Consider the following 20,236-nt stretch of genomic DNA (forward strand, 5'->3'; position numbering starts at 1 on the left):
TAACGGGGCAGGCTCAGTTACTGGATGCACTTTGGACTACCTGGAGGAAGTAGAGGAGGAAAGACTTAAAACGAAACTGAGTGCCATTATGAACAATGTTGCACATCCTTTCTCTGACATAATAACACTGAGGAGTTTCAGCAAACAAATTGTTATTAGTAGAAGTGTGTTAAGAAACCCGACTGGGGGCTCCTTTATACCAACAGCAATACTCAAGTACAAAGCCCCACAGGAAACTGCCAAGTCCAAGGTCTATCCATCTATCCTGCCAACCATACTAAAATTAATATCTATCTATCTATCTATCTATCTATTATATAGTGCATTTCATATCTATCTATCTATCTATCTATCTATGTATATGTTTGTGGTGTGCCACCTGTTGGAATGAAAAATGCAATGCACTTTATTACTACAAATCGATCTATCTATCCATACATATAAAAGGCAAAGCCCTCACTGCCTCCTCACTAATTCTCCCACTTTCCATATAGGTGGGAAGCTGAAATTTCGCGAGCTCATTCCTTGTAGAGTACTTACAAAAGTTAGGTATGTTTCATGTCCTTTTGCAACACCCAAGGGGGGAAACTGGTGTACCCCCTAAACTGTATATATAGATAGGGGAAACCCCTCCTCACTATTTCTGCGAGTTCCAACATACGTAGGAAGCCCAAATTTCCCATGCTCATCCTTTACACTGTACTTACTAACATTAAGTAGGTTTCATTTCGTGCCGTGCTCCGTAATGAGCTTTAGAAAATAATGTCTTCTTTTTGGCGGTTCTCACCATTTATGCCGTAAGGAACTTTCGAAACTGATCTCTCCTTTTGGCAGCTTCAATCCTTATTTCCATTAACATATAGTGCCTTTTGTTTCTCTATCTGTCCGTCCGTCTGTCTATTATATATTACCTTTCATCCATCTATCTATTATCCAGTGCCTTTCATCTATCTATCTATCTATCTATTATATAGTGCCTTTCATCTGTCTATCTATCTATCTATTTATCTATCTATCATATAGTGCCTTTCATCCATCTATCTATCTATTATATAGTGCCTTTCATCCATCTATCTATCTATTATATAGTGCCTTTCATCCATCTATCTATCTATTATATAGTGCCTTTCATCCATCTATCTATCATATAGTGTCTTTCATCCATTTATCTATTATATAGTGCCTTTCATCTATCATATAGTGTCCCCTACAGATTTTATTTTTTTCTCCAGCCATCTGGAGTTTTTTTTTGTTTTTTCTGTCCACCCTGGCCATCGGACCTTACTCCTTTTCTATGTTAACTAATGTTATCTTATTTTAATTTTGTATTTTGTCTTTTATTTTTCTTTTCTTCATTATGTAAAGCACTTTGAGCTACTTTTTGTATGAAAATGTGCTATAGAAATAAATGTTGTTGTTGTTGTTATCTAGCTATCTATCTATTATATAGTGCCTTTCATCCATCTATCTATCTATTATATAGTGCATTTCATCTATCTATCATATAGTGCCTTTCATCCATCTATCTATCTATTATATAGTGCCTTTCATCCATCTATCTATCTATCTGTAACAACTTTCCCTGAGTGTTTTGATTCACTATACAGTGTTAAGTAATGCCCGACTGATCAGAGATTTTTGCCACCGATACCGATTTCAATAAAAAGAGTCTGATATTAGTAGTCAATAATTAGCCTCTCCCCCTGGGCTGAGGAAGAAAATATTCATTTGAATCTTTTACATCTTACAGTGCATACAAATTAGATTATTTGTCTGTCTGTGTGTCCATCCGGTTGCTGTATCTCTGTCATTCCAAAAAATAGCGCATTACAAACATTTTTAGTAATAAAATGCATTGCTGGGCTGGCACCCTGCCAAGGGTTTGTTCCTGCCTTACGCCCTTGCCCTGTGTTGGCTGGGATTGTCTCCAGCAGACCCCCATGACTCTGTGTTAGGATATAACGGGTTGGACAATGGATGGATGGATGAAAATGCATTGCATTTCTCATTCCAGCGGGTGGCACATCACAAACATTAACACTTTTTTTAGGAATCCCACACCAAATGGCATATTATCAGCGACATATGCATTGCATTTGTCATTCCAACTGATGGCGTATCACAAAGAAACAACACTGATTTTACAAATCCCATACCAAATGGCATAAAAAACAGACATATGCATTACATGGTGCACTACAAATGTTAATGCAGAGGTCTTCATTGATTGCTTAGATGTCAACCTGCTAGTCATAAAAGTAAATAGTAATAACAATATGACTCTGAATTAAACTGCATGAGTACAAAAAAGTTGTGAAACAAAATTAAATTCTTAAATTCTGTTATTCTAGAAACCTTCTAAGTAATATTCTTTGACTTATTACACTCTTATTTGTATTTGAACATCATATTTCAAAATATCAACCATAAAAGCATCATCTCTTATTTCTCGATCTGAAATTAAATGCCGTGTCGCACACGTGCATCAGGGGGTCAACATCCGGGTTCTTCCCAGCGGAGGATGAGAGGGGGCGCTGCTGCTAACTGTGTGTTCAGGAAACCGCCCATTGAGGGCAACCGACTCCGCCCCTTCTGTCCCCAGGACCTTAAAAGCCCAGCCACACAGAAGGAGGCGTCACTCGTCAACTGAAGAGCTCCGGCAAACCCAGGAAAAGCAACCGAAAGAATCCATGCTCGGCAGAGTCCCTAATAATAATAATAATAATTCATTACATTTATATAGCGCTTCCTTATCTTTTGGAACACCAGAGGGCGATATTTTTATTTTTATAAGTAAACAAGGAAAGCCAGGTTTGGACGCCAACATTTACCTCACCTTTCAACCCCTCATTCTATGGACAACTTCAGCACAGATTTAGACTTAACTTTATTAAATAAATAATATTAATGCTCATTGTAACCATCACCTATCAATATTCTAGTGCGTGTAATTGCATATTCTAAAAGTCACTTGTGTGCACACATAAAACTATACCTGAAAATAGGACATCTGATACGTGGTCACGCCTGTGTTAGTGATATTTTATAAACATCACGCATTTCACAGTGGAATTTACCTACACGCCAAATATTATTTTTACTGAGCCATGCAAATGCGGTGGATTCCTAAATACACAATACGTCTCACACGCTGTTCACTTAGAATGTATTCATTCATGAACGATGACTTCAAACTCTGAAAGTGACCAAAAGCTTTCAGACCGTAACGTAATACTAAGGTAAAACAACTCTGCCTGTAGCAGCACCGACGTGTCGCTCAGATTTTACAGGAAATTAATTGGTAAAAGCCCAGCTCTCTTAATGCGAGGAATACGTTTTTTTATTTTTTTAAACCAGGAAATCATTTCATATTTCATCCCTTCTTCACAAGTACTTTTTCACAGGGTGTTAATAATAAATAATGTGTCCTTTCTTTTGCCAATGTGAGCCTTTTGTTGTGCTCAGAAATCTCCTTCAAGGTTATAATAAAAGAACTATTTTCTATTCATTTGCCAGAACACAACAACTTTTGTTTACAGCTCTTATATAAAAGCCAATAAAATGTTTTATAAAAAATGATGGCTCCATCCACCCTACAATGGACTGGCACTCTGTTCTAGGCTGATTGCCATGGTGGGCATCAGCACTCTTAACTGGATATGCGGGTAAGCAAATGGATGGATAGGCATATACAGTGGTGTGAAAAACTATTTGCCCCCTTCCTGATTTCTTATTCTTTTGCATGTTTGTCACACAAAATGTTTCTGATCATCAAACACATTTAACCATTAGTCAAATATAACACAAGTAAACACAAAATGCAGTTTTTAAATGATGGTTTTTATTATTTAGGGAGAAAAAAAATCCAAACCTACATGGCCCTGTGTGAAAAAGTAATTGCCCCCTTGTTAAAAAATAACCTAACTGTGGTGTATCACACCTGAGTTCAATTTCCGTAGCCACCCCCAGGCCTGATTACTGCCACACCTGTTTCAATCAAGAAATCACTTAAATAGGAGCTGCCTGACACAGAGAAGTAGACCAAAAGCACCTCAAAAGATAGACATCATGCCAAGATCCAAAGAAATTCAGGAACAAATGAGAACAGAAGTAATTGAGATCTATCAGTCTGGTAAAGGTTATAAAGCCATTTCTAAAGCTTTGGGACTCCAGCGAACCACAGTGAGAGCCATTATCCACAAATGGCAAAAACATGGAACAGTGGTGAACCTTCCCAGGAGTGGCCGGCCGACCAAAATTACCCCAAGAGTGCAGAGACGACTCATCCGAGAGGTCACAAAAGACCCCAGGACAACGTCTAAAGAACTGCAGGCCTCACTTGCCTCAATTAAGGTCAGTGTTCACGACTCCACCATAAGAAAGAGACTGGGCAAAAACGGCCTGCATGGCAGATTTCCAAGACGCAAACCACTGTTAAGCAAAAAGAACATTAGGGCTCGTCTCAATTTTGCTAAGAAACATCTCAATGATTGCCAAGACTTTTGGGAAAATACCTTGTGGACTGATGAGTCAAAAGTTGAACTTTTTGGAAGGCAAATGTCCCGTTACATCTGGCGTAAAAGGAACACAGCATTTCAGAAAAAGAACATCATACCAACAGTAAAATATGGTGGTGGTAGTGTGATGGTCTGGGGTTGTTTTGCTGCTTCAGGACCTGGAAGGCTTGCTGTGATAGATGGAACCATGAATTCTACTGTCTACCAAAAAATCCTGAAGGAGAATGTCCGGCCATCTGTTCGTCAACTCAAGCTGAAGCGATCTTGGGTGCTGCAACAGGACAATGACCCAAAACACACCAGCAAATCCACCTCTGAATGGCTGAAGAAAAACAAAATGAAGACTTTGGAGTGGCCTAGTCAAAGTCCTGACCTGAATCCAATTGAGATGCTATGGCATGACCTTAAAAAGGCGGTTCATGCTAGAAAACCCTCAAATAAAGCTGAATTACAACAATTTTGCAAAGACGAGTGGGCCAAAATTCCTCCAGAGCGCTGTAAAAGACTCATTGCAAGTTATCGAAAACGCTTGATTGCAGTTATTGCTGCTAAGGGTGGCCCAACCAGTTATTAGGTTCAGGGGGCAATTACTTTTTCACACAGGGCCATGTAGGTTTGGATTTTTTTTTCTCCCTAAATAATAAAAACCATCATTTACAAACTGCATTTTGTGTTTACTTGTGTTATATTTGACTAATGGTTAAATGTGTTTGATGATCAGAAACATTTTGTGTGACAAACATGCAAAAGAATAAGAAATCAGGAAGGGGGCAAATAGTTTTTCACACCACTGTACACGGTAAGCACTAGGGGGAGACACTGAGCCCCACACCGCGGATACAGTAATACCCAACACAATTCCAGGTTCAAATAAACAATTTGATTTGACATTTACACCCTTATCTCCAGAACGCCATCAAAATACACCAATACACACTAGTCCTCCACCTCCAACAGAGCGCTGCCCACCGCCACCTGTCTCTGACTCGTTTTAAGTGTGATGGTGGGCTTTCCTTTAAAGTTGACATGGGGTCCTGCCCAAGTCTTTGGCGGAATTTCCAGGTCATGCAGAAATAAGGGCAGAAGCAGCCACTAGAAGTCCCCCAAAGACCCCAACAGGGCTGTGTTCCTGGACTCCAACTCCCATGCCCTGCGGGTGTCCTGATTAATTGCCACCTATCATTTGGGGAAAATTAACTGCTCCCGGCTTGCCCGTTCACCCAGTGCTTCTATTATGGCCTTCCAGCTGGGTATGAATCCTTCCTTTATTCCAGCCAGGATGCCTGTCCTTCATCTCTGACATCTACAACATACACAAATATATATATATATATACATATACAGTGGGTACGGAAAGTATTCAGACCCCCTTCAATTTTTCACTCTTTGTCATATTGCAGCCATTTGCTAAAATCATTTAAATTAATTTTTTTCCTCATTAATGTACACACAGCACCCCATATTGACGGACAAAAAAAAGAATTTTTGAAATTGTTGCCAATTTATTAAAAAAGAAAAACTGAAATATCACATGGTCCTAAGTATTCAGACCCTTTGCTCAGTATTTAGTAGAAGCGCCCTTTTGAGCTAATACAGCCATGAGTCTTCTTGGGAAAGATGCAACAAGATTTTCACACCTGGATTTGGGGATCCTCTGCCATTCCTCCTTGCAGATCCTCTCCAGTTCTGTCAGGTTGGATGGTAAACGTTGGTGGACAGCCATTTTTAGGTCTCTCCAGAGATGCTCAATTGGGTTTAAGTCAGGGCTCTGGCTGGGCCATTCAAGAACAGTCACAGAGTTGTTGTGAAGCCACTCCTTTGTTATTTTAGCTGTGTGCTTAGGGTCATTGTCTTGTTGGAAGGTAAACCTTCGGCCCAGTCTGAGGTCCTTAGCACTCTGGAGAAGGTTTTTGTCCAGGATATCCCTGTACTTGGCCGCATTCATCTTTCACTCGATTGCAACCAGTCGTCCTGTCCCTGCAGCTGAAAAACACCCCCACAGCATGATGCTACCACCGCCATGCTTCACTGTGGGGACTGTATTGGACAAGTGATGAGCAGTGCCTGGTTGTCTCCACACATACCGCTTAGAATTAAGGCCAAAAAGTTCTATCTTGGTCTCATCAGACCAGAGAATCTTATTTCTCACCATCTCAGAGTCCTTCAGGTGTCTTTTAGCAAACTCCATGCGGGCTGTCATGTGTCTTGCACTGAGGAGAGGCTTCCGACAGGCCACTCTGCCATAAAGCCCTGACTGGTGGAGGGCTGCAGTGATGGTTGACTTTCTACAACTTTCTCCCATCTCCTGACTGCATCTCTGGAGCTCAGCCAAAGTGATCTTTGGGTTCTTCTTTACCTCTCTCACCAAGGCTCTTCTCCCCCAGTAGCTCAGCTTGGCCGGACGGCCAGCTCTAGGAAGGGTTCTGGTCATCCCAAACGTCTTCCATTTAAGGATTATGGAGGCCACTGTGCTCTTGGGAACCTTAAGTGCAGCAGAAATTTTTTTGTAACCTTGGCCAGATCTGTGCCTTGCCACAATTCTGTCTCTGGGCTCTTCAGGCAGTTCCTTTGACCTCATGATTCTCATTTGCTCTGACATGCATTGTGAGCTGTAAGGTCTTATATAGACAGGTGTGTGGCTTTCCTAATCAAGTCCAATCAGTATCATCAAACACAGCTGGACTCAAATGAAGGTGATCTCAAGGATGATCAGAAGAAATGGAAAGCACCGGAGTTAAATATATGAGTGTCACAGCAAAGGGTCTGAATACTTAGGACCATGTGATATTTCAGTTTTTCTTTTTTAATAAATCTGCAACAATTTCAAAAATTCTTTTTTTTGTCTGTCAATATGGGGTGCTGTGTGTACATTAATGAGGGAAAAAATTAATTTAAATGATTTTAGCAAATGGCTGCAATATAACAAAGAGTGAAAAGTTGAAGGGGGTCTGAATACTTTCTGTACCCACTGTATATATATATACTGTCACATACATGCGCATGGGAAGCAACTAGAAGGACCAAAGGAAGGTAATTCCATACCAGGCCAGTTGGTGGCAGAGTGCAATAACCCCCTCTCTCTTTTGAACATACAGACCAAACATGGCAAATTCTGCCTGGGCCTGCTGACATCACTTCCTGTTCCGGGCCCACTGACATCACTTCCCCTGACCCGCCTTAAAACCCAACCATCTTCCTTCGGTGAATCAGTTCTGTTTGGGATTCAATCTGTACACTACTGTACTGTGCATCCAATTTTGACTTTTGCAGCTGTCATTCAAGTATACAGGTGGCTGCCCCAAACCTTTTATACATGTCAAGGTGTATTATTTTTACAATATCTTAAAATAGTTTTTTATTCCTGAGCACCTACCAGGTGTTATCATCAGAGGAAAATGATTAGACAGACAGGAATCAAAGATGATATACAGCAAATGGGGGGGGGGGGGGGGTATAGGTGGGTGTAGCGGAGGCGGATTATTAAGGTGGAGGTGTCTCTGTTTGTCATTCGTCCTCTTCCTCCAGAGCCAGAGAGGGTTAAGAGGGTGTCGGTCTTAAAGTCTTTTTTTATTATTTCGATGTTCTTCTTTTTTAAGCCTGCATATGTTGGGTTCATGTCCAGATGTCTGTTAATGGCATTTTCATTTGATAGCCACGATTTTAAGATACGGGATTCATTTTTTTCTTCCTGTGTGGATTTCTAGCTATAAATATGCAAACCGTATCACAGACCTTTGCTTCTTTATATATATATATATATATCCAGCAGCTTATAAAAGAAGAGACACTATACCACACTTCTCCAGTCTTGACACCGACATCTACTGTGAAAAGCTATTTCTCTATAATATGTAACATTAAAAAGACACCATTAGCCAAACTATGACAGATTTCACATTTCATTCAAAGCCTTTGGAAATCCCAGAGAGAGATTATCACTGGCTACAATGAAGGAGCCACTCCAGCTCACCTCCTGGCTGGCACAGATAACTTATCCTTGAGTGGTCTTTCTCTCCCGCTGGATGCTAATTATCAATACTGAGCACCCGGTAATGAGATAAAGGTGTCGCTCTATGGCAGCGTGGGCTTCTCTGATGGCACGACTTTTTTTTTTTTTTACAAATATTAACTGCCAGTGAACAAGCCGTTCCTTGGTGGGCCGCCATTTAAACTCTTCTAATTCATTAATCAAAACCCCTCCGACTCAGATAGGCAGATTCTGTATGGACAGAGCATACAATGTTACACTATATACAGTATATAAGAACCGACAAGTCTACACACCCCTGTTCAAATGGCAGCTTATTATGATGTACAAAGTGAAACCAAGATAAATCATGTCAGAACTCTTCCAACTTTATTATGAAATTGCAGCTTAGACAAAAAAGGTGAAAAGAAATCAGACAAAGAAAAAAATAAAAATAAGAAGGACCAAACCTGGCTGCATACGTGTGCACACTCTGTGCTCTGAATCACGCAGTCACATTCAATCTCACGTTAGTACACACCTGCCATCAGTCTGAGGGACTCGCATCAAGTTCAACCGCGCCTATAGGATGATCCTGACATTCTCTCGGTCCACAAACAGGTTTCAAAGCGTGAAAGGGGTCTCATCGTTGAAAGGTATTGATCAGGAGAGGGGCACAAAAGAATATCCAAGAAATTAGACATACAGTACCATGGAGCAAGCAGAGTGAGGACAACATGTGGAGACAATATGGAGAAAAAAGGATGTCCTCGCACAACTGATGAGAAACCTGGTCAGGGAGGTTACCAAAAGGTGTATGGCAGTGATGGCGAACCTGTTGGGCTCAGCGTGTCAAAAATTCTGGACATGCCTAAGTTGACTATGCTGGTGTGTGGCCCCGGCTAAACAAAAGAGAAACAATTCTTTACATATTCATTTATTTAAAAAAAATCAGGACTGGTCTCCCCTTGACTTTCTCGTATACTCGGATATGGGGACGGATATTTGAGGAGTAAACCGCAAGGCAATGATTACATTTTTATATTATGTACATTAAAAAACCATCAACAACAAATCAAATCAAATTAATAATATATCAAACAATTATTATGAAAGTAAAGTTGAATAAATCGGACTCTGCAGCTACATGAATAAAAGGTAAAGTACCACTTCTGGTTAGCGGAAATAGCTCAAAAGTTGATAGAAATCGACATTTTGTACCTAATACTTGTATGCAAAATTTGGTCGACCTAACTGAAAGAGTACTCAAGTTATCGTGTTTACATACACACACACACAGAGACACAGACTTAATTTCAAAAATGGAATTTTCAGACTCAGGGAGGTCAAAAAGTTGAGACTTATTGAAATCTTGAAATCAAATTTTTGGACGATTCCAATACTTTCCCTATACTTCGTACACGAGAAAGTCAGGAAGGTCTAAAACATCGAGATTTGTCAAAATCTCGAAATGGAATTTTTGAAGAATTCAAATACTTTCCCTATACTTTGTATACGAGAAAGTCAAGGGACGTCTAAAACGTCGAGATTCATCAAAATCTCGAAAATGAATTATTGGATGATTCCAATACTTTCCCTATACTTCATATACGAGAAAGTAAGGAAGATCTAAAACATTGAGAGTCATCAAAATCTCGAAATCAAATTTTTGGACGATTCCAATACTTTCCCTATACTTCATATACGAGAAAGTAAGGAAGATCTAAAACATTGAGAGTCATCAAAATCTCGAAATCAAATTTTTGGACGATTCCAATACTTTCCCTATACTTCGTACACAAGAAAGTCAGGAACGTCTGAAACATCGAGATTCATCAAAATCTCGAAATGGAATTTTTGAAGAATTCAAATATTTTCCGTATGCTTTGTATACAAAAAAGTCAGGGAGGTCTAAAACGTTGAGATTCTACAGTGAATCTTTGGACGATTACAATACTTTCCCTATACTTCGTATACGAGAAAGTCAGTAAGGTCTAAAATATCGAGATTCATCAAAATCTCGAAATCGAATTTTTGGACAAATCCAATACTTTCCCTACACTTTGCATACAAGAAAGTAAAAAATGTTGGGATAACCCTTATCTCGTACGTATCCCATACTAGCAAAATACCCGCGCTTCGCAGCGGAGAAGTAGTGTGTTAAAGAGGTTATGTAATCATATATATATATACATAAACATATATACATATATATACATATCTACATATACACATATCTACATATACATATATATATATATATATATATATATATATATATATATATACATATACAAATTTACATATCTACATATATATATATATATATATATATATATATATATATATATATATATATATATATATATATATATATATATATATACATATAAATATAGACATACATATATACATACATACATTCACATATATATATATATATATATATATATATATATATATATATATATATATATATATATATATATATATATATACTGTATATATACATATCTACTTATTGGCTCATGTATTTAGGATATAGCGGGTTGGATAATGGATGGATGTACATTTGTATGCATAGCCCTATTTGCCCGTTTTCGTTTTTTTTCTTTGTTCAGTAATATTTCAGTAAACCCGGAGCTTGTCGGTTCAAATCCTGGTACTGACACCACTGTGTGACCCTGAGGAAGTCACTTCACCTGCCTGTGCTGCAAAAAACAAAAGTAATGTGACAAATTGTACCTCAGATGTTGCAAGTTGCTGGAATAAAGGCATAAGTCAAATAGATAAATATGTATTATACACATAGGAACTATTCATTTATTTTCAGTTAAGTCATCTGCAGCAAACCTTTATAAATGAGGGTTTCTCCTTTTTAGATAGTGCAAACTGTTTCTTCTTCATTGACGTTTTGGTTGAAATAGTTTACTGTCAAATAATGCAAAGAGTACGCGACACGTCTTTCCCCCTTATTCTTGGCTCATCAGGCGTACACACTCACTGCACTCGCTTACGGTAATCGAACCTCGGATGTCAGCGCTAGAGGGGCTTCGCAGCGGTGAAGTATTGCTTTTAAATTTTAATTAAGAAGAAAAGAAAACCTTTTTAAATTAAGTCTTAAAAAGAGGTGTAAAGATATTGACAATAAGCTACGCAAACCCACCAAGAAATGCAATCGTTTAAATCAAGGCGCGAGTCGAAAAACACCATCCCATAATATTAGTTAACGATTAACACATTTCTATATGTATTGTAAGCATACAATACAACTGATAATATGTTGCGCTTATTTATCTGGTGTACCGACATTTTTGCGCGTTTAACGTCTGAAATCTAACGTGGTTTGTGCCCTTCAGAATGAAAACAGTTTGCAGTTACCTTTTTAATAAAAGGCGAGCTTTTAAGCCTGAGAAATCACCCCGTAAATGCACACGTTTAATTGCAAATGTGTTAATATGTATGCTTACACAGTATTAAAAGACACTCAAAAATTAACGTCATTTACCTTCGTTCCCGTATTTGACTCGTGCTGTAAATCTCTTCCTTGTTTTTAGTTCACGTGATTACGTAGGAGGCGTAATGACGCGATACGTGACTCCGCCTCCTCCATTAGAGTATATGGACAAAAAACAGGTTCTGGTTATGACCATTACGCGTAGAATTTCGAAATGAAACCTGAATAACTTTTGTAAGTAAGCTGTAAGGAATGAGCCTGCCAAATTTCAGCCTTCCACCTACACGGGAAGTTGGAGAATTAGTGATGAGTGAGTGAGTGAGTCAGTCAGTCAGTCAGTCAGTCAGTGAGGGCTTTGCCTTTTATTAATTAGTATAGATGTATGTGAAAATATCACAAACGCAGTACGTACAGGATACGTACGAGATAATGGTTATCCCATCTTTTTTTGGTTTTTCTTTCATTGTGCGGTTCAGAGTTTCCGTACTTGTTGGATTGGCTCCTGGCACAAAATAATTCAATGCAATTCACATGAGCAACAAATGTAAAAGCAGATTTCACACCAACGCTGATAGTTCATTCTGCAGTTGCAGATCTCGCCCTTACGCCATGACAGTGAGCTTCCAGTGAGGAGGTTAGAAGGCAACTCAACTGTGCAGCTACCATGATGACAAATGATGTGCCGATATGAATGGTGAGAATCCATTTTAAGCTATGGGAGGTTCCAGGTCTTGTTCTTTTGTTATTTCTTATATTTTTGTTCATTTGGTTTCTTTGGTCTTGGTGGATGCTGGCGTGTCACCCAAAACGATGTGGTGTGTCCACCTTTGACGCGCATGTCACAGATTTGCAATCACTGGCTTACAGCAACATTAAAGGAGCTGCAGGACTTTCTGGTAAGTTCTGGTTGCACCCTACATGTGACAACATTCTTCCTTGTTCTTCGGACGTCTTTGCTAAGGGGTAGGGTTACAAGAACGAAGGGTTTGCTCACAAAGATTTTGGAGACAGATACGCCCAGTCTCCAAAAATCATGTGGAACACTGTGCTGTGGTCTGATGAGAGTGAGGTTGACCTTTGTTGGTCATAATTCCAAAAAAGATAAGTTTGGTGGGAAAACAACACCATGCCCATGGTGAAGCATGGCGGAGGTGGCAACATCACACTTTGAGGTTGCTTTTTTCAGCTGTAACTGGGTGTTTAATCGAAATGAAGGGAGTGATGAATAACTCATAGGCAGGCAGGACAAAGTCCAGGATACCGACATGCAAGAATGGCAAAGACACAGAAATGCACAGCCACAATCCAGAAACTCATCAGATGATCCAGACTTGAGAAAAGTTACGTCAGCGATGTGATCAACATCGGGAAGGATTGTTTTTAAGGGCATAAATGTAAGAACGTGTTGTCAAAATCAGAAAGTCCAGCACGTTCTCTCTTAGCCACCAGACCTATAAAATACATTATAGTCACGACCCAGTGTTTCACATGCTGGTGTGTATCAGTGAGGATGGGGTGGTTCCCCCTCTTTAAATTTAACACAATTGTCTGAGCGGGGAGAGTGAGGGTGGTCCCCCTCGATGAATCAAGTGTGATGGTCTGGGCGATGAGAGCCCACATAATCCCCAGATGGAGCATTAGATGAATCAAGTGGGATGGTCAAGCTTTTCGTCTTTGGTGTATTGTGCACGATCGGCAGAGATGTGGTGGGGAAGGTCTCCAGGATCAGGCGCAATCCCCCTGCAATGCTGCCACAGTGAATTGCGTGCGATTTTTGAAGAGTTTTTTTGTCTGGGGTCGGCCGCAGCCCACTGGTTGGGAAACGTTCTAGAGAAACTGAAGGAAGTAACGACTTAGAAAACATAAGAAGTCTCAGCTGCTCCTGATATTTCACTTTTTATTTTAGGACTGTGGGTTTGTGTACTGCACAACAAAGGTGGAAAACATTCTGACATGATTTATCTCGGCTTCATTTTTATTACATCGCAAAACCCTACCATATTTACAGGGGTGTCATGTTGGGGAACCTGCACTGGTACAGCGTGTTACGCACCCACCACACGAGGAAACGGCTCAGGATCCCAGGTGGCAACCCCTCCAGGCAGACAGACATTCCAGTAGAGAAATGACCCTCTATCTGCCGTAGCCAGGTGTTTTACGTGGGCATCCCCTTGGCCTGGTCCAGCCACTCGCGTCCTCAACAACGAGTGATTGTCTGGGTGGGTAGAGCCCATGTGATCCCCAGATAGAGTGTTAGATGAGTCAAGTGTGATGGTCAGGCTTTCCATAGAAAGGTGGTGGGGAACGGTCTCTAGGATGGGCCACGATCCCTCTGTGAATTGAGCATGATTGTCGTATCGGTTGGTGTTGGGGTTTTGTCGGAGGTCGGCTGCAGCCCACTGCTTAGGAAACGTCCCATAGACAGAAATGGACAGCGAGAATAGAGCTGAATCTTCTGCCCATAGGGAAGTATTGCGTTACCATCCATACATTGACGTTTCTTTGAGGACCACCACGTACCAAAGCTTACAGCATTGATATGATCCACGTCACGCTGAATTTATTAATGTTGAAAACACAAGGATATGTCGTCAAAATTGAAAAGCTCCTGTGGCTGTGGACGAGCAATCAGAAGGAATGAAATACATGACAGGAACAGGAAGAAGAAACTACTTAGAAAACATAAGAAGTCTCAGCGGCTCACTTTTGATTTTAGAACCGTGGGCTTGTGTGTTTTACAATAAAGATGGAAAAACGTTCTGACACGATTCATCTCGGTTTCATTTTTGTACATCACAAAACCCTAACATATTTACAGGGGTGTCGTGTTGGGGAGCCTGCGCTGGTACAGCGCGATGTCGCACCCATCACACATTGAAAACGGTTCAGGATCCCAGTTGGCAACCCCCAAGCAGACACGCAGTAGAAGTAGAACAAGCAGTCCAGTAGAAAAATGACCCTCTAGCTGTCAGGTGTTTTACATGGGCATCCCCTTGGCCTGGTCCAGCCAATCGGGTCCTCAACAATGAGTGATTGTCTGGGGGACGGGGAGAGCCCACGTGATCCCCCGATAGACCGTTAGATGAGTCAAGTGTGATGGTTAGGTTTTTCATAGAGAGGTAGTGAGGAAAGTCTCCAGGATGGGCCGCGATCCCCCTGTGATGCCGCCACAGTGAATTGAGTGCGATTGTCGTATCGGTTTGGGGTTGGGATTTTGTTCGGGGTCGGCCTGCTTGGGAAACGTCCCATAGATGGAAATGGACAGCAAGAATCGAGCCGAATCTTCTGACCGTGAATTGCTCTACCATCCGTACATTGACGTTTGTTTGAGGACCACCACATACCAAAGCTTACGGCATTGATATGATCCACGTCAGGCTGTATGTTTTAATGCTGAAAACACAAGAACGTGTCACCAAAATAGAAAAGCCCCTGTGGCTCTAGACGAGCAATCAGAAGGTATGAAACACATGATAGGAACAAGTAGAACAAACTACTTAGCAAACAAGTTATCAGCAGCTCTTTATCTTTAACTTAGCACTCATTTCAATTTTATTTTAGGACTGCATATCTGTTGTGCTCGTCTAGTCCTGCCACGTGCAAAAGTTCGCTGACGACACTGCTATCGTGGGCTGCATCAGGAGTGGGCAGGAGGAGGAGTATAGGAACCTCATCAAGGACTTTGTTAAATGGTGCGACTCAAACCACCTACACCTGAACACCAGCAAAACCAAGGAGCTGGTGGTGGAGTTTAGGAGGACCATGCCCCTCACGGACCCTGTGATCATCAGAGGTGACTGTGTGCAGATGGTGCAGACCTATAAATACCTGGGAGTGCAGCTGGATGATAAATTAGACTGGACTGCCAATACTTATGCTCTGTGTAAGAAAGGACAGAGCCGGTTATATTTCCTTAGAAGGCTGGCGTCCTTCAACATCTGCAATAAGATGCTGCAGATGTTCTACCAGACGGTTGTGGCGAGCGCCCTCTTATATGCGGTGGTGTGCTGGGGAGGCAGCATAAAGAAGAAGGACGCCTCACGCCTGGACAAACTGGTGAGGAAGGCAGGCTCTATTGTAGGCACGGAGCTGGACAGTTTGACATCCGTAGCAGAGCGACGGGTGCTGAGCAGACTCCTGTCAATCATGGAGAATCCACTGCATCCACTGAACAGGATCATCTCCAGACAGGAGCAGCTTCAGCGACAGACTGCTGTCACCGTCCTGCTGCACTAACAGACTGAGGAGATCGTTCCTCCATCACACTATGTGACTCTTCAACTCCACCCGGGGGGGGTAAACGTTAACATTATAAAAAGTTATTGTCTGTCTGTATACCTGCATTGTTATCACTCTAATTTAATATTGATTTTTATCAATATGCTGCTGGAGTATGGGAATTTCCCCTTGGGGTTAATAAAGTATCTATCTATCTATCTATCTATATAGTGCCTTTCACATCTATCTATCTATCTATCTATTTATTATATAGTGTCTTTCACTGATATCTATCTATCTATTATATAGTGCTTTTCACATCTATCTATCTATCTATCTATCTAGTAAATTAGTAGGATGTTGGACTGAAAGGCATAAGGTTGCCTAACCTTGAAAAGGTTCACATCACACTTAGACCTGAATAAACAAACACACTCAATGCTCAGAGATTTGTAATCTTTTAACTAAAAATCACCAATGAAATAAAACTTAAAAATGAAGAAAAGGGTAACGACTCCATAAAAAAGGGCATACATTTGCTTTTACGTTTAGGAAGACACAGAATCAGGAGGTCTAAGACGGACCCGAAAGAGGCAAAGACCTGATGTGTCCTTCTCACGCACATCACCCAGGAAACCAGAGCACCCCGAGCCATTTAAAAGACAAGACATTGTATGGCAGTAAATTATTCTGAAGAGACAAAGCAAGAAACGTACCATTGTTCCTTCGCTCTTGCTTCGTGCAACTTCCCGTTGCAACCGGGCCACTGCCAGCTTCTCTCTGGGAAACAAAAAAGAAAAAGAGAAATGGAAGTTTACGGAGGGCCAGTCATTTTTCAAAGAGTTAAGAGAAGAACTTCCTCATTAACAGGGAATCATTCTTCACAATCACCATGACAACAAAACAGCCAGCCATGCAAGCCGCAGTCGGTTCTACTGACTTCACAGGGCGAAATAAATCACTGTCCAATAAAGAGAAACCGTAAGAAAGGCACAAACATAACACAAGGGAGAAATACCGACGTGAAGAAGGGGGTCTTCATGATGTCCCCTCAAAAGCCACTGCAAGGTCGAAAGGAATGGGTCTGATTTTTAACTTACTTTCAGATATGCCGACACACGTAAAATAAGAAGACAAATTATGACAGACAGCATTCCTGGTTTAGGGTCTCTGCCTTCACTGAACTCTGCAGAAATCACTGGATTTTCAGGCTGGTCGTCATTCTGCTTATCCATCCATGGCCTTCCTAACTGCCTTAGCCACAGTAATATGTACAGCAAAAAAAAAAAATATATATATATATATACCAGAAATTACAATTTAAATGAGAGAACTCGGGGTGTCACATCAGACTTCAAATATACCACCTGAGCATCTGCATCACAGTCAAGATTAAGAACTTAAGAGCTGGAGAAGAGACAACAAGCGTGCAGGGAAGCCATTGTGGAAACAGGTGAGGGGGTGGGGGGTTATATCTTTTATATAGCACCTTCACAGAATAGATAGATAGATAGATAGATAGATAGATAGATAGATAGATAGATAGATAGATAGATAGATAGATAGATAGATAGATAGATAGATAGATAGATAGATAGATAGATAGATGGATGTGAAAGGCACTATATAATGTAGAATGAGTTTAAACAAAGAAAATAACAAGAATAACTTTTGACTCGGCGGTCCCAGTCCCAGAGAGGTGCTATACAGACATATTGCTGTTGCTATAAAGGAGCCCCCCACAATTTTCCTGACAGACTTCTGCTGAATAATTTGATGGCTGAAAGTCCTCGGTGTTGGTGCGTCAGTGAGTGATGATGTGCAGCGTTGTTCATTATGTTTTCATTTTCTCCTTTGCTACGACGTCCAGGGGGTCCACAGTGTATCCCAACACTGAGTCTGTCCCTTTTAGCTTGTTGATTTGGTGGGCTTGTCTTGAAGTGATGTCACCAGCCCAGCACACCACACTGGCCATCATGGAGTTGTAGAAGATGTGAAGGAGTTCACTACCGACATTAAAAGAGCTCAGTCTCCCTGAATACTGGCCAGACACTGAGGATCTTTAGTTTGGTGGAAGTCAGTAGCCACTTCATTGGTTTTGCTGATGTTTAGTTGCAGACAGTTCTCTCTTTGCACCAACAAATAAAGTTCTCCCCCTGACATCCCCCTTTATCAAGACACCCCATAAGTTCAGAATCATCTGAGAATGTCTGCCAGTGACCAGACCTGCTGTTATATTTGCAGTCAGAGTTGCACAGAGTGATGAGACATGGAGAGCGACCTGGTCCTTGTGGTGCTCCAGTGTTGCTCACACAGTCCTTGAGCCTCACACACTGCAGTCCACCTGTCAGATAGGCCGTCATCCAGGACACGATCAGCTCATCCACCTGAATATCTCTGAGTTTAACCCTTAACAGGGATGGCTGGATGGTATTAAAGGCACTGGAGAAATCAAAAATCATCAGCCTCACAGTGCTGCCGGTTTGGTCCAGGTGAGAATAAGCCTTATGAAGCAGATTTTATGCTAAACTCAACTACATTTATTTTATCCCCACCTCAGGCAACATTCAATACACACAAAAAATAGCATTTTAGAACTGAACCAGTGTAGTGTTTCTCAACCACTAGTTGTTTATAATGGTAGTGTGGGTTGTGACGGGTCACCGCTCTGATAATCGCATCAGATTCACTAATCATGACTCACCAAGGGGAGGCCCAAACGCTCTCATGATTGAACTCAATTCGCCTAAGGGGGCTACAAGGGTGGGTCACAAAGACACATAGAAAACACTGCATTCAGTGGACTTTGAAATGACTGCAAGTCCTTTAATCATAAAGTGTCAGCGTAGTTGCAAATTTGTTTCTGAATTGCTGGAGCTTTTAACTGGAACTTTAGTCACGCAAGCTTTCCCGAGGTCTCGCCGATCCTCCTACACTCCGCAATACACAGTCAGGTGATTCACATTTTTAAATTGCTCCTTGTGTGCACTTTTTCTAAGTATCTGACAATGTGACTTCGAATCCAAACTCCAAGGCCAAATTGAAATTCACTACAACACTAAACTGGATAAGCAATGTCGAAAAGAAACAGATTGAGCTGAATGAATTGAATTGAATTGAACTGAATAGATTGTTGAAAATAAACAAACTGAGTTGAAAGAATTGAATTGAAAATTGAATTGAATCAAATGGAATGTCGAAAATAAATAGATTGCATTGTAGAATAATATTAACAGAACATTCTCCAAATCGAAATTCACTACAACACTAAACTGGATAAGCAATGTCGAAAATAAACAGATTGAGTTGAATTGAATTGAAAATTGAATTTAATGAAATATCGAAAATAAACAGACTGAGTTGAATTGAAAATTGAATTGAATCAAATGGAATGTCGAAAAAAAATAGATTGCGATGTAGCATAATATAAACAGAACATTCTCCAAATCGAAATTCACTACAACACTAAACTGGATAAGCAATGTCGAAAATAAACAGTTTGAGTTGAATTGAATTGAAAATTGAATTTAATGAAATATCGAAACTAAACAGATTGAGTTGAATTGAAAATTGAATTTAATGAAATATCAAAAATAAACAGATTGAGTTGAATTGACAATTGAATTGAATCAAATGGAATGTCGAAAATAAATAGATTGCGTTGTAGCATAATATAAACAGAACATTCTCCAAATCGAAATTCACTACAACAATAAACTGGATAAGCAATGTCGAAAAGAAACAGATTGAGTTGAATTGAATTGAAAATTGAATTTAATGAAATATCGAAACTAAACAGATTGAGTTGAATTGAAAATTGAATTTAATGAAATATCGAAACTAAACAGATTGAGTTGAATTGAAAATTGAATTTAATGAAATATCGAAAATAAACAGACTGAGTTGAATTGAAAATTGAATTGAATCAAATGGAATGTCGAAAAAAAATAGATTGCGATGTAGCATAATATAAACAGAACATTCTCCAAATCGAAATTCACTACAACACTAAACTGGATAAGCAATGTCGAAAATAAACAGATTGGGTTGAATTGAATTGAAAATTGAATTGAATGT

At 40.2% G+C, this 20,236-nt stretch overlaps 1 protein-coding gene and 1 long non-coding RNA gene across 5 annotated transcripts in view; one reads left to right on the top strand and one right to left on the bottom strand.

Moving 5' to 3' along the window:
- LOC114656379 (nck-associated protein 5-like) overlaps window positions 1–20,236 on the bottom strand; it is a 771,015-nt gene that overhangs the window by 445,945 nt on the left and 304,834 nt on the right. For 3 of the 4 annotated variants that reach the window (XM_028807983.2, XM_051930744.1, XM_051930745.1), the window contains exon 4: window positions 16,876–16,935. In XM_028807983.2, coding sequence (XP_028663816.2) covers window positions 16,876–16,935 — 60 coding nt within the window. Of the gene's footprint in view, window positions 1–16,875; window positions 16,940–20,236 lie in introns of all 4 variants that reach the window. The other variant, XM_028807982.2, reaches the window with a different exon arrangement.
- LOC127528941 (uncharacterized) overlaps window positions 1–20,236 on the top strand; it is a 235,409-nt gene that overhangs the window by 33,370 nt on the left and 181,803 nt on the right. The window lies entirely within an intron of this gene.

The sequence above is a fragment of the Erpetoichthys calabaricus genome, chromosome 8 (assembly GCF_900747795.2).
Source record: "Erpetoichthys calabaricus chromosome 8, fErpCal1.3, whole genome shotgun sequence".
NCBI lineage: Eukaryota > Metazoa > Chordata > Cladistia > Polypteriformes > Polypteridae > Erpetoichthys > Erpetoichthys calabaricus.